This window comes from Zootermopsis nevadensis, unplaced genomic scaffold (assembly GCF_977971745.1).
Source record: "Zootermopsis nevadensis isolate Lab colony 2312 unplaced genomic scaffold, Znev_1.0 Znev_ptg000028l, whole genome shotgun sequence".
NCBI lineage: Eukaryota > Metazoa > Arthropoda > Insecta > Blattodea > Termopsidae > Zootermopsis > Zootermopsis nevadensis.
In genome coordinates, this window is record NW_028259160.1 from 1,671,130 (window position 1) to 1,687,734 (window position 16,605).

At 35.8% G+C, this 16,605-nt stretch overlaps 1 protein-coding gene across 4 annotated transcripts in view; it reads left to right on the forward strand.

Moving 5' to 3' along the window:
• Positions 1-16,605, forward strand: part of Balat (Beta-alanine transporter) — a 218,949-nt gene that overhangs the window by 2,674 nt on the left and 199,670 nt on the right. For 3 of the 4 annotated variants that reach the window (XM_022083194.2, XM_022083175.2, XM_022083124.2), the window contains exon 2: positions 3,601-3,816. In XM_022083194.2, the coding sequence (XP_021938886.2) occupies positions 3,608-3,816 (209 nt within the window). In that variant the 5' untranslated portion in view covers positions 3,601-3,607. Of the gene's footprint in view, positions 1-738; positions 1,263-3,600; positions 3,817-16,605 lie in introns of those variants that run through there. The other variant, XM_087357389.1, reaches the window with a different exon arrangement.

Sequence of the window (16,605 nt, forward strand, 5' to 3'; positions counted from 1 at the left end):
TGGTCATCTCGTTATCTTTAATCTCTAAGTAGACTACTTTATTTAACGACACTCGTTCAATCGCAGAGATTATTTAGCATACCTGTGAATGTTGTAATTTGACACATACACACACCAGCATTTTTTTGGAGGGACTGAGGAAAAACACGAGGAACTTCAGAATATCCTATAATAAAACCTGGTTTTTTTCGAATATAAATTATTTGTAGTTTATTTAACGATGCTCAGCTACTATATACAATGTCGAGTCGTTAATGAACAGAGAATTTGAAAGGACATGGAAGGAAGCGGTCGCTGTCTGTTTAAGGTACTATCACGGAATCTCCTGAAGTGACTTAGGAAAACCAAGAAGAACCTAGGCAAGGGTAGCTTGTCTCAAGGCCGAGTATGAAAGAAGGGACCTATTGATTTTGAGGGCTATCCACTTGGCCACGATATTCGGCTTGGTTCCTGTTGAACAGACCTTATAGTGGGCGTGAAATGTAGTACGCATGGGGAAATAATAAATGGGTACAAATGTCCTTTGGAAAAGTTCAAGATAGATCAGGAAGAAGATGGTATTTTTCCAAATGGATGTCAGAGAAATGAGTGTGAAGATCAAGTTCAGGTTAAGATTAAGAGGTTGGTTTTTGTCATCATGGCGATGAACCATCGGGTTGTATGATAGAAAATTCATTGAACAGCGAGATTTATGAATTATAAATTGTATAAGGAAATTGCATTGTGAAGCTATATCGTTCGCTTGAAAATATAGCAATAATAAGTAATTTTTTACAATAGAATTTTTTACGTGAAGCTTAGGTAAGTTTCAGAAATTAAGGGCGTACTTACGAACATTCTTAGACAAATCCTTATTGAGAAGCTAATAGTTGCTTTTCTAATCAAGCGATTTACCTCTTGTGATAATTCATGTTCCAGTGTGCTGACAAGAATCCTACATTAGACTTATGAATCCAGACGACAATTATATTTTTAAAGAATATTAACATTTAGTTTTGAGTATTCAATCCGACTGAATTTTAAAGTCACTCAGTACAAACATTCATTCCTCTTTAGTTTGTATGTGGCTCTGGATTATGTAATTTTCTCTCTTATGCAAAGTATGCCTGTAATTAAGATTAGATGTGAATTATAACTCGTGAATCTGTCAACAGCTCTTACTTAAACGGCTCAAACACTAAATAATATATATTTATTTTCGTGTAGTTATGAGACTAATGCGAATTTCGTAATGAGAAATTCTCTGTCTCCTTAAACTACAGGTGAGTCCTTTGTTCATTGTAATGACTTTTGCCCATTATATATAATGCAGATTGTTTGTCGTTGCTTGAACTCACAGATGAGATATTTAAATGTGTAAAACGCATAAAAACATGGATGATATGTTCCATTGTCTTTTTCTTGTAATGACGTGTTATGAGCGATATAGTTTAACTGTAAACTATTTTAAATTAATATTATAAAGTAATTATTAATTTTTACGAAGGATATGATAAAAAGGAAAAGTGGAGAGGTTTAAGGCGACTAAAAGATGTGGAAGGAAAAAACAATATGGTGGAAAGAAGGTAACAAAAGAATAAAATAAAGCGGAGTGTGGGGTATTAAAAAAAATCATGTCCCGTTGAATTACAATAGCCTTTTTTTACACTAGTTAATTATATTCATTATTATTGACGTTTATTCTTATAAGACTTACGTGCATAAATATACAGAATGTTTCAAAATGTGGCTTCTAAATGTAATTATTTCACTTAAACAACGAGACGTAAAAATCTCATTCAGATCACTATCTCAAGTCATTTATATTACGATGTGTTGAATGTGTTTGCCCTCGATCTTTTTGAAATATTGATTTCAGACCTTTATGTTGAAGCCCTGCAGCTTCAAAACTGATCCTGTTTTGCAACTTTCTTGACAAAGTTTGAAAATGTGTGCCTGTCAACTCCACCTTAACGTCACAGTTATCATGGAAGGCTCTTCTAACCTTTTCTGGGCTTTCAGATGGTCGAATATACTATTCGATGATGAATATCCGCTATTAGACACTTCACAAAATTAAACGAAAACAAATGATAAAAGAATTGCTTGAGTACTACAGTATTTCAGCAAACTTTCTCAAAATTACGACTCGTTCCGAAGAAAATTGAGTTCAAACTTGGCAGATACATGATAGACCATGTTGAAGGCAGCAAGGATTTGGAAGAAAGAGCCATAATATCTTTTGGGGCATACAAAAACTTTAGCCGGATAATCTGGAGAAGAGACAATTTGAGAAAAGAAGGCATATATGGGAAGATAAAAATATGATAGGCCTATAGTTAGCCATTCCAATACTCCGTATATAAATCTAAAAATAACCTAAATATGCAACTATATCACAGTGATAAATAGCAATAAGCAAGTAACGAAGTAAATTTAAATATGGTATTTGTTAGTTATCGGGACACATCGCTTTAAAAATGGGTTAGGTTAATGTGTGTGGATAAATGACATATACTTGAAAGTTATTATATTTTATTTCAATAAATGACAAATTATTATATTTTATCTGGATATGCATGAGATGTTAATCGTTGTTAAAACCTGTCTCCGGAGGCCAAAATTCGCTTATAGATTTTAGAATCGTTTTAAAAATATCGCCGTTATTATTTGTACGCCGCCACATGAATATGAATCCAGATATTCGACTCTCCCATTTTGTGTCCCGATAACCCACAAGTACCTCAAATATAATTTTAATATATATATATGTTATAATTTTTGGGAATTAAGCTCCTCGACTTTCATCGTACGTCGTCCAATGAATTTTAAAGACATGATAGGCTACATAGATAGTATACTCCCACAGTTCCATCAAAAATTATTAATAGGCCTGTGGGGGGTTAGAAAAAATCAAAGCTTCGGTAATCTAATGAACCATATTAACTAAAAAACGTGAGTGTGTAATGGTACATAATTTGGGAAGTTAATTAACTGTAATGAAGTTTTTAATTGTATATTTTTATAATTAAATAAATGAAAAGCCTTTGAACAGGTGTCACAGAATTTCACAGAAAATTATTTTATGTTGTCCATATTGTGAAAGATAGACGTGATTTTTAAATGAATAAGACTCTTTCGTATGTTTTAACTTCTTTCTGCCCTTATTTATTTACCACTGCGAGGGTCTAAGCCAGGGGTGGCCAACCCAAATGATCTTTCGGGCCACTTTGGAAATGCATCATAACTCCGCGGGCCACATATAAAATTATATATCCCCATATTAGATTTAGATACGCTATAGACATTTTTTGGAGTGAAAAATTGAAACATAATGAGTTATTATTATTGTGTTTACTATTATTCTTACATGTAAACATAGATAATATAATAATAATGATACTAATAAATATATTTTGTAAAAGTGTGATGAATCTCGCGGGCCGGAAAAATGTTCAAGGCGGGCCACATGCGGCCCGCGGGTCGCGGGTTGGCCACCCCTGGTCTAAGCACTTACATTTCACACATTTCAAAGAGGAAGTCAAAAGCGTAGCATGTTTTACTGGAACAGATAGTACAAAAAAAAATGTTTGCTTTAGAACGTGTATTCCGTTGTTCCAGTGCCAGTATGGATTTAGATGCGATCCTACCCGATGTGGGTGAATTCGGCTCCTACCAACAGCTGCTACTCTGGTTCGTCCTTCTGCCTGGAGTTTTACCCTGTGGATTCCACGCGTACAATCAGCTGTTTATGGCGGCAAGGCCAGAGCACTGGTGCCATGTTCCAGAACTGGACGTGCTGGCAAATATGAGCGTGGAACTTGCGAAGAATATGAGGTGAGTTTCGCCTTCACGTAACTTAACCAGGGTTTTATATTGATTGCCCCATGCGTTATCTGCTGCCAACGTCAATTCTAGATGAGTGAGATGAGATGTTTACGATTGATTGATAAATTGATTTAAAATTGGTGTACTGCTCTAGCTACTAGTGTATGTCTCTTTGTAGTAGTGATTTTTATTGCTTTGAATTCGAAAGGTAGCGAGTTCACGACCCGCAGACCGACCTCTTCTGTCGAGGACATGATGACAAAATAGCGTAACAACAAAATTACTGATTTACAGGAAACTAAATTCTTACGTTTATTTGTTTTGACAAATGTGCATTATTAGTATTCGTACGCCAAAATGTAACTGTCTCTATCTCTGTGTATAGATACATCAGTATCACATCTTTTTGGCATTTTAAATTTCCGAATCTCTTCAGTAGATTACCTTAGTTGGAATCTTGGGGCAAAGACCGACTCCTACAACATTTTTAAATACTTACCACTTACATAAGATTTCTAGTTCTCACGGCTGTAAAAATGTGGGTTGTGGTGTTCTGAGTTGTTTTTTACGCCGTGTTGTCTAGTAGGTGCCTCCATCATCATAGCCCTGATGATGGAGACAGCAAGGACCTCTGAAACGTCGGTAAACTTGTACCAGACTACACGGCGTAACAACCCAGAAGACAGCCATCTTTAAACTCCACGTACTTTTAAGATGGATGTGTGTGACAAATTAAATTATTTCAAACCCCCTTCTTCTACCACTTTTATTAGCAATTGTTCAGTGACACATAAAGACGTTAATTTTCTAATTGGTTATAATTATATTGTAGCCGTCAGAAAACTGCACGATTCAAGGCCATGGGATTGTCCCATTCCCACGTGGCTTAAGTCACCAGTACAGAGTTGTTAGGTTTGCTACGCTGTGTCTCCACTGTTCATCGCTCTACGACTTTGATGTGACCTTGAAGAATTTTAGTGGCATTTACTATAGGTTCAGAGACCATTATATGTGCTTGTGTAATGGGAGACAGATAGGGTCCCTGTCGTCGGTAAACCACAGCTATTTTAGCGGTGCATGAATCAAAGGCCGAATGATAATGGTTTAAAGTTTTCAGTCGCGAAACAGAGAGTTTCAATGAGAGCTTATCCATATGGTGCCTTTCAGTTGAACCTACTAGTGACGCTGATAAAGCCAAGTTTGCACAAAGTTTCTCTTGCAAACTTTGAAACAGATAAGGTCCATTGTTTGGTGACGTAGGCAGAATAATGGTCTATGTGAGGTAAACTATGCTTTCCACACATGGGAGTCGTAACTACCTCAGTACACTAGATCACAGCTGAATTATTGTGATACCAAGGGAACTGTGAAGCTCAGTACAGGACTTCCGAAGTAAACAGTTTAAAATAAGGACTAGTAACACGGATGTAATAAATAGTAATAATTGATTTGCCTTCCATGGGGAAAAACTTATTATTCCAGTTTAATCATCGTAAGCCAAGAATGTTTATGGCGATTGTCAGGTTTGTTTCGTTTTATAAATATAATTACGTATAAATATCTTAAAAATACTTAAACACCGAGGCAAGTTGAACTGAGAGTTCGATTCGGGCAGAAATTTTCTCACCACCACGTCCCAACGCGCAGTTTATACCTAGTGGATGCATCGAATCAGCTACGTTACAAGGAAATGTCTGCATCCACGGTATGGTGTTGAGGCACAAGGGTGAACTTTGCTTTTCTTTTACTACTGAGAAACGTGGAACGTTTATGGGTGGTATTTTTATGTTTTCACATAAAGACGACTTTAATTTTACAGTGTCTGTACCACTTCTCGCCAATTGCAACATTTCATCGCTGCGCATCGGTGAGGTTAACAACAGGCAAATTTAACTAAGCCAGAATCTGGGCTAGTGAAAGCCATCCACAGAAATGCATCACGAATCGTGTTCTTCACGAAGATGGCTGTCTTCTGGTTTTTTATGTCGTGTCGTCTGGTAGAAGTTTACCGACGTTTCGGAGGTGCTTACTGACTCTGAAACGTCGGTAAAACTTTACTAGATTACACGGCGCAACAAACCAGAAAACACCTAAAGTTATACTTGCCGCCGTGATAACCTGAAATCTCGCAAGTTTTCTCCATACTTCAGCGTCAGCTAAGAACAATTTATGGGCATTTGGCTGTTTGTCTATCCGTCTGTCTGCCTGTCTGTCGTTTATAACATTTTTGGAGCACATTATTACAACAGTGTCAGCCAATTAAGGCCGCGCGAGTAGTGGTGGCACATAAATGCGCGATGTGTAAGCCGAGAGAGGGGAGTTCAGTAGTAGGGGAGGGGGGTCGCAAGGCCTCAACTGCGGTGACGCACCGAACTAAACACAGCTAGAGCTACAAACCAACTGAAGCTGACACCCCTCTGGTGCGTGCTTCGGACGAGTCCATCTCATAAGACCAAAATCAGTTCTTTGCGCAAGTGACAGCACTTCTCGCGCGACCTCTACCATTCTTCTTCTCCTTCTTCTTTTATATTCAATCCTCAGATTGGTTTATAGCAGCTATTCTGAGCTGCTGATACTTGTGAAATCCTGATAATCTTTAATGCGGTGGATTCCCCTTGCCTTCCGCATGATATGTCGTTGACCCATCCGGGTTCATCCGCCTTTAGGGGTGATTTCTTACCTCAAGGACATGAGGGTGCCCTGAACCTCCACCCACTCATCCACCCTCCGAAGAGGCTGTTGGTAGAGGGTGACCACTTACACCGGTGGTCACTCGGTCTATGGACTCAGTTTAACGTCATTGGCATTTCTTATTCAATTAGTTACATGCTGACGTCATAGCCCGTGATGTGACGTGAAGAAAACCTATGAAATTTTAATGTACTCCAAAGAGTACACTTTCCATTCAGTCTTATGTAGTTTTTCCTCAAGTTTCATATACGAGAAGAAGTGAAGTGAAATAGGCTTCATACGATCTTCATAGAACTTCTTGATAAAGTTTGACTATTTTTCTTGTTCCTTGTGCCGTACACACTAAGTTCGCATGGAACCTGTCGATGTTCTTTTGACGCCGGAAAGTTTGCTTGTTTCGTTCTCACGTTTCTAGAGTTGACATAGAGATGGCAGTATTTCTGATGTCGCCTTCAAGACTCATCGCCAACTCTCAAGTTTCTTACGTTACATTTCAGTCTTCACGTACAAGAATGGCGTTTTTCTTGCGTATCATGTTTCTATAGAGTTCCCATTGAACGTTATAGAAAATAAAATAAAAAAAAATAAGGCAAGCGTTAATTTAATTATGATGTTACAACCTTTCAGCAGACAACTTTGATGAATCTTTTGGAAAATTGTGGAGTGAATAATTTAATCGAACACTTTCAATTTGTTCTGAAATTATTTCAATTCCCTCGACCAATTACAAGACCAGGCAATAGATGTTCTGCATTGCGTTGTTAAATTTGTCGCGTCATACTTTTAGCTTTATTTAAATTCGTTGATATTAACTCAATTTATGTTTCTTTTTAACAGTTCCCTTAACTTAAAATAAATTAATTCATAGGACATTGTAAAAGGGAGTTGAGAATGTACTGATTAGTCATGGCGCTTCCACGTCAGTTAACGCATTTTACCGCTCTCTTTACTTCAGCGTTATGGGGTATCTGTGTTCGCCATAAGTAATTTTTTCATCGCATACACGTTTTTAACACCGAAAAAAATTTATACAGCTGAGAATTCTCAAACCAGCGGTTTCTAAAAATTCGACAGTCTATTCTTCTGGATAACATCATGTGAACAGATATGTAGTTCTTTAACAAAGCAGTACTCACTTTGTTGTTGTAAAAGTTAATTATCTGTGTGAAATTAAAATAATTTTACAACACATACCTTTTCGTATTGTCTTATACTTCTTATGACTTATAATTAGATACGTAAGGGTCTTGAGATAAAGTAACTTATGTGTTTCAGAATAAATGTCCATCCCCATTTCCAAAGTATACTTTAAATAATTGAATGTAAAAGTAAATACCATATAGAAAAATGTGTAACATAATTAAAATTATATTTTATCACGTTCGATTTTTGATAAAAGTGACTATGAAAAAATAAAGATTTGACTGAAAAGATACAAACGAGATCTCCCAATAGTTTTAGAGATAAAAAAACAAATGCACGTGTTTCTTTGATAGTTTTTATGCAATTAATCTGCATTAATATAATAAACTATGCCCGTCACGCTTTTGAGTGCTGTTATTGTATCAGTTATGGCAACGCTACTAAGCGTTAGTTGATTCATAAGACTCCTATGTATTTGTTACACCCCAAATTTTCCACCGTAATCCTGTTAACGGATTTCCGACCTTTGCATTACGAAAAACTAATTAGTTCGGTTAAAGACTACAATATAAATTTAATCATTCCTCCGATTCGCAGTTTAATGTAGTTCTTAAATAAATAGACAGGTAACCTGCGGTTCCTATTAATATTATTATAAAAATGTGTTTTTTTATTTTCATAAGGACGTACAACACTTACATTCTTAAGAATAATTAATTATAATACTTTTATATTAAGAATAATCCTTAAAGTATTGTTGATGTAAGTTTTCTTTCAAACATATTCCTATCCGTGCAAATGGAAATATAGCGTAAATATTTATTTATTTACTTACTTATTTTTCTCAGTTTTCAACTGTGTATTTCAGAATTTAACAAACTTAGGGTACAACTAACTTGGGGAGGAAGACATAGCTGTTATTTATATAAATACGGAAAGAATTCGTAAAATCCTGGCAATTATTTGCTGTTGCAAAGACAAGTGTTCTTGGGTTTAGGGATAATAATTTTTTCGTGTGATATTCAGTGATACTTATCGAACGATGAAACCTAACCTAACATTTCTAATAATAAATGTAAGTATTTGTCGAAGGACAGTTGTGGGCAGTCTGATATTATAGTGTAATAAAAACATTCCCTGTGTTAATGATCAAGTAATTAGAATCATATTACATCTGTTTTGTTACATCCTGTGATGTGCGTTCATCGATTCTGAAGCTCCTTATACTTTGCACCCGTAGGCCAATTAGGCTGGATGTGTTCATATATGTGTGATAAGCTTTTAATCGTCCCTTGACAACATTAATCGACTGTTCTGTTGAGTATAAGTACCTACAACGGGATGTAGTCTATATGGCTAGAGCCCATGTTTACTTTAGTAGCTGAAGTCGATATATAAATCGACATATCGATAATGTATACATAGACTTAAGGTGAGATTCGTGATACTCAGAGCTACACTGGACCATGTTCTTTTCAGATTTCTTCGGGTTTCCTTTGTAACTCTTCATTCCGCCATTGACCCACACTAATCTATCATCGCCCCACGAGGTGTGCGACAGCTCTGACCAACCAGCACATCAAAACACCCTCGATCCAAAGTTATTGACTTTATCTCTCACCCGACACTTGGCTGGCCTCGAAGTGAAGGTTGTTAAGTTTTCATAAAACGTTGATTGCTGCAACTCTTCGAGACTTATATTTCAGAGGTTTTCGGTTCAAGGCTCAGTCTGGTAATAGGCCATTTTGGGATAATTTATATTTTTCTTCAGTAATGACTTTCGATATTATTTAAAATTCCATAAATACAAACAAACAAGAGATGGACGAAAACTGGACTTCGGCTTTTATTCCAGTTTGTATGCTTAGAAAGGCGCTTAAGACAGATTTTTTTGGGCAACGCGTTTCTTAGTAGGATTTGAGGTTCTCACGACGGTGAATCTGAAGATGGCTGTCTTCTAGGTTGTTGCGCCGTGTAGTCTGATAGATTTTACCAACATTTCGGTGGTCATTGCTGCTTCCATCATCAGGGCGATTATCGAACCTCAAGTCCTATATTTTAGGTGCCGTCAAAAATATTTCCCTTGTATGCTAAAAATCTAAAAATGTTTTTGTGTGGATATGTACTTAACTTCATAGAACAGGCTTCTTTCTTAGAAGTTGATATTGCTTAAGAAATTCCTCGCCTGTTATGAAACTCAGATTTGATTTCTGTGTTTGTAAGAGGCCATAACTGAATCGTGTCTTGGGCCAGTGGAATTCAGTCGACGCCATCACATGTCTATTTTACAGATTAAATTTAATATTATCATGCCATCTCTTCCAATTTCTCGTAACCTCCAAATTTACTCTTCCGTTTAGGTATTCCATGATACATGCCCCGCCTATCTCATCTTCGTTTATTTAATCACTGTACAAAGTTTGATGAAATTTTCTCCTGTGTCCTGTTACTTTCTCCCTATCTGGTCTAGGTATATTCCTCAGTACCATACGTAGCCCGTGATTCATATTTATACACTACACATTGACAAAACTTGGAATAATGGGTTAGAAAGTATAGTGACGTATTTCAAATAAAGTTAACTCAATCTTTGTATGAGTACAGCGCACATTCACGAGTAAGTTAATAGCAGACTAAATTCCAGGAAAGCTTACTACCATGGAGTTCAGAATAATTTCCTTTCTGATATCCAACAATTTTAAAATTAACATATGAAAATTATAAAGTTCTTGTTGTTTTGAATGCCTGTGAAACTTGGTCTCTGACGCTAAGGAAAGAACATAGATGAATGGTGTTTGAAAACAAGCAAATATTTGGACGTACTTTTTCACATTTTAAAATTTCTGATGTCGAGGTGAGTCGTACATTTGATGGCGTGTAAGAATCGATACAGCATCTTTTCCCCTGAAAATCTATTACTCAATCTAGAATACGTCTTAAAATTTAGAAAACACAACATTAAAATTTACAAAACCAAAATACACAACTCACAAGTGCATTGCTTTTGAGCATAGTCCCCCTTCTTTACAACGCACACGGTCTAGCATTGTAGAAGCTTCTGTATGTCCTCAGAGAACTCTGTTGTGGCTGTCTCTTTCGGATCGTGGTATTTGCCAAAATGACTGCCTCGTAATGAATGTTGAGGGGCCCAAACAAATTACTGACCGGTGTGTGGTTGATATTCTGTGGCCTCAAGAGTGTGGCTGCTTAAGTGTTTCAACTGTGCGAACAACAATATTGGATCAGGTATCGTCATGAAACAGCACAACTCATTAAGTGAAGCAATTGACTTCATCCTGTCATCCAACATCTCACTGTAACACGTAATTTTTATAATCACACTGCTTTTATAATAATATTCAAGAATTGGCCTTTGAAAATTCCAAAAAAGTAAGAGCATCATTTTCGTGCTGTAAGCTACGATTTAGACATATATTTAACATACTTCCAACCCCCTCCCCACCCAAGCGACGTACATGGCGTGTAGCGGACTGCTTTACTTTTTACTTTTATTTGACAGGTTACGTCTGATGAATTAATTCAATACTCTCGCTTTTGAATTCCTGCTTACAGTGGATGATCCATGTTTCGTCAACGCTGAAAAAAAGAGTTTTCCTCATAATACTGGCTCAAAAGGCGGTTATACATTTCGAAAATTTTAAACCAAAGCTTTTCTATGAGTTGTTTTGGAATCCATTTGTTTAAATCTTGCGGAAGTGAATTCTATTATGGATGAATTCACAGGCGGAACCGTATCTAATCTGAAGCTGGTTTTCCGTTTCATCGACAGCCACTTTTTTGTTGTTCAAATAAGCACTCGTATTTGTTGAATGTCCTCTTCAGTCTTCCACGGGCGAAGCCGCAAAGACTGTTCTTCGTCAGTGACACTTGTTCAACTGTTTTTGTCATGTTAGCCATTCGTACGTGCTTTACTGCTACAAAACATGGTCACACCCTCTGCTGAGAGTCTGCGATGAATTTTCCCTCCTCTGACGCCTTCACCTCGCAAAAACTTAATCCCTGTACGCTGCATTTATTTGGCACATGTCGTGAGTGAGTGAGTGAGTGGTTTGTTAATGACTTCAGTGGGGTAATACAGCTGTATAATAAAGGTAAAATACAGAATATCCCAAAAACATATATAAATATTCATTATATAAAATAAAGGAATTTAATTAAACTAAATTATTATATACGTCAGCATGGAAACGTAGTGCTTTAGCGAATCTAGTGTAGGTGTTCAAAATGACCACCGTTCGCTTCGTGGCGCAGATGACAGCGGTGAACAATTGACAGGCAAGCTGCAACCAAAGTTGTTTGTGTTCACATCTTTTGGGACACACTGTACATCAGTACCGCAACAAGTGGGATATTCCATGAGCGTACGTTTAACAGGGGGACCAGTAGAGAAAAAAAAATGACCACATTGCGGATACTTTTTGACTAAAGGTCGTACACATCTATAAGACTCCTGAAAGTCGACCTAGAAATAGGGGAGTTTTTTTATTCAATCCCTCTAGGGACTTGTTACTCCAGTCTTTTAATTAGGCTACCTTTACTTCCACACTTCTAAATTCATTATTCTTGTCAAACTATCATTAGACACTAAACTTGATAAAATATTGATCAGGAAGAAACTTGTGTGACAATGGAATACATCTCTGAAAGTAACTATTTGTAGAATATAAAAAAAAACATTGAATTCACCTATATTAGTCATACGATTAAGGACATTTTGCAATAAAATAATGTTGTATAACACTCTCAAATATTATAAACCAGTCGAAAGTCACGGTTGATGGGTAATAATCAGATGAACCGGGTTTGAGACTTTTCGTATCTCAGAGTTACTGGAGAGCCTGACTGAGGGTTTACGCGGTTTTCTCCAGTCTTTCGAAATTATTGAATTAGGGCAATGGAGACAAATTATGAATCAATATGTAGTTTAGACGAATTTGGAAAATTAATAAAATATAAAATTCCAAATTATACTAATTATTTCAGAAGATGTCAGTTAATTGATGTTGAAATTAAACATTCTTCGTTAAACATCGCTGATGAGGTTAATTTGTCAGTTATATTAGACTACAAAAATTGTAATAAATCTCTAGATTTTTCATACCTGCGTGCTGTTCGACCTATGATCTATTCAGGATATACATAGACTAGACATAAACACTGACCAAGGAGCGTTAATATAGTAGCTTCCTATTGATCGATAACCAGGGACATACCTATGAGCGCGGTTTACATAATTAACGTCACCTGCCACCTTAAATTTCATATGGGCCAGATTAATACGGAACTTAAACTGTGCAAAAACAAATTTATAAACGTTGTCACGAAGTCAGTCAACACTCGGATTAGTTTATACATTCCATTTAAATGATTTATAAATAATTATTCGTCACACTAAATATTACTATAATTATTTCACACATTTTATTTGGAAATCATAGCGAAATTAAATATTAAATGTTGTGCTCAGTTCGCTTGATTTGTGTGAGTTTTAAAAGTTTAATTTTATGGTGAGTTAACTTTGAACGTAGTTTATCGTCGTTTAATTGATTCTGAATTACTGGAATAAAATACCCTCTCTGTCTGCCTGTATAATTTCAATTTAACACAGTAAAACACAGGTTACATGCAACTGGTAAACAAGTTTCTACAAATTAATATTTCATTAAACATAAAACACGTAAGTGGTTTCTGGCGTATTTCAAATTTATAAATTAATAACATTAGGTTTTAATTAATCAAATTTTGCTTGTAATAGTTGATAACAGAGATGTGTGTGAAATATAAAATGGATATACCCAAATAAATAAAGTTTTTTTTTAGTACAGCAAATACAGCATGAATATTAAATTATCAAGTAATGGGGCACGTTACATAACGCACTTGCTGTATTACGCTGATGAACTAAATGTAACGGGGGGTTGGGGCTGACAGAGATGTGAGAGATGAGACAAATCTCTAAATCCTCGCGTAGGGTGAGAGATTACTGTTGTGATAAAGTTATAGGCAATAGAGATTTACTCTATTTTCGATTAAAACAATACAAATTAATGGTAGAAATATGTGTTTAACATACAAGTATTACACGATATTTACACAATTTAATGTTGGGGTTAGCACTTACGGGAGATATTAGAAATGCATTTAAAATTTATGTCTGAAAAACTGAAGGTAAGAGATAACTTGGATGACCTATTCGTAGATGAGAATGTAATATAATATTAAGATTGATAATAAATTCTTCTCGGGCTACCAGCCGTGAACTGACAGTACCCTGAGGACGAGGACGAAGATGGTTCTCGAAACGTCGATATTTTCTTCATTAAACCAACTGACAAGGCTGGTAGTCCGAGAGGAATCCATTATACTTTGTCGCTGTGAAAGTTTCAGATCACACATTAAGATTGATCTTAGAGAAATATGTTAGGGATTCTAGTGTTTTCGGATGATGTCCAGTGACGAGTTCCTGTGAACACTGTTTTTAAATGAGTTGGCTTTATAAATGATTGATACTTAGCTGCTAGTAGCTTCTAAAAATTGATTCTGCTCAATGTAGCCAGTTATTGCTTAAGGACATACGAGCCGGGTTACGTCCATGAAATTTGTTTATTTATATATACATAATTAATTATAATATTATTTGGGATTTCACAGGCAGTAGACAAAGAAAGCTATTTAATTTATTTCAAGCGTATTGTACTAAATATTCTCAATGCCGATTGTCTTGTTCCAAAGTTCTGACCGTCCTCAACACTCTACCGTAATTTAACCTCTGCCCCAACTTCGAAAATTCCAGTTGGAATTCAGAAGCGTTCGCTGCAAGCCATTTCATCTCCTTTATTTATACATGCCATCACCAAGTTCGAACCCATTCCAATCAAAATAGAAATGGATGTTTTTTTTTATTTTTCAGAACTCTAAATCCTGAAGTGGAAAAAAATAATAATAAAACTTAAAGTTGTAAAAGAAAATCCCCACGGAAAACCGATAATAAAGACTGAAAACCGAGTTCATTCCCTACTTCTTTTGTAGATTGTCTACATGTGTGAAGAAATCCATTAAATGATTTCATGAACAAAAGGAGCGTATCTTGGCTTGAAGACCGGCTATCCTGAGATGTTTCATGGTTTTCTCCAGACCCTCCAGGAAAATGCCTTGTTGTACCTTAACTTAGGCTATCCTTTCACATCCTTTCCAATTCATGATTCACTGCAATCCTCTCATTCGGCTCTATATAGTCTAAGATAATGAAAAAGCTCAGTTAAATAAATAAATAAATAAATATTAAAGATGATTGCGACTGTTGGGATTTAAGAGTAAATTACGAAACGTGTGCGTTGTAACTCGAAGGAAAGAAACTACTTGATAAAACTAATCATAGATAACATAAAAGTTACGAAATTTTTTATCAGCGTAATGACCGTCAACTTCTCAATCATAACTCCACCTCACAAACAATTTTTAATCAGTATTATAAAAAGAACATTGGAAATACCAGAATTCTTATTTCGGTTCACATCGATTTGAATTAGTTATTGTTAAAATGTATTTTCAAAGCTGATCTAACAATGTTATTATGTGCTCAGTGTTTGAACCGCCGGCCTTTATAATTAGACAGCATGCATGGCCTCATTAACAAAACTTTATTCGACTTTGAAGTTAGATTAACGTGGTTCCAGAAAATCCATTGAATATTTAACAAAGATTATCGTTAATTAAAACGATATCATTATATAAGTCTCTTCATTTGGCTTTGTAATATACAAGTTTAAATGGGAATTTGGATGTTTTAAAATACAGCGTATTTGCTCATTATCATAATCAGCATATTTCATAATTAAATTAGTTTAAGGTTGACCTATTTCGGTCATAATGGCCTTTTAAGTGGCCATATTTCTATTTGGGATTTGGGATTTATTTTGGGGGCCTGAAGTCTTTCAGTCACTGAACGTGGTGAAGCTAAGTAGGATTTGAGCTTTTTACGGCGATGAGTACTCATCGCCCTGATGATGGAGGCAGCAAGGACATCCGAAACGTCTTTTAAACTTCTATCAGACTACACGGGGCAACAACCCAGAAGACATCTTCTCTGTTGAAGGGAGTTGTTTCTGTATCCATGAAGTATTTCTTTTAAGGTTTCTGCACTTCTTTTGTGGTCTATAAGAGTATGTACTTGCATTCATTCTTGCAACTCGTAGTATTACATTTTTGTCACCCTTTCACTGCCGTACAAATAACGGAGAATTCGAAAAAGTCAGTGTCGTGCATAATTGTAATATTAACGTTTCCTAAAACAAGAACATCGTTAAACACGTGTGTATATATATGTGTATATATATATATATATATAGTATGTAGGCACATATAATCTACAGCCCACCGCAACTTGTCGGATATCCGCTCGATTCTCAAGACACAAGAAGTTGTTGCCGAAATTTTAAACAAATTAAACGAGAAAAATCTTAAAAAGTATTCATAAGATAGAAATATCGTAAGCGATGAATAAGTTCTTGCTATTGACTTTATAATGGATGACAAATTAATTTACAACTTTGAATTGTTTCCCCTCAGAATATGACAGTCTTCTCAGTGTTTGAGTGCGTGCTTAGAGTTAGAAAAATACAGTCGTCATGCGTAAAAGAAAACTCGCATTCCGTACATTATTTATGTTCTTCAGGTGCCCGTTTGAAAAATCAACCCAGAGATCTGCTACAATTTGTGTGTTTGTATTTGATCGTTCGAGAAATAGCCCATTGCCGTGTCTTTCCTAACCTCTTTTTTTCAAAGAACATCGTACACAAATCGTAACATCGGCGTTAAATAACCAATGCAGTTGATAAAACTTTATTAAATAAACAAATATATATTCCTAATGGCAACAGCAACTGTGCATTGGCCCATTACTTTTATTTTATTTAAAATGAACAGAATGTTATCTAGTTGAAT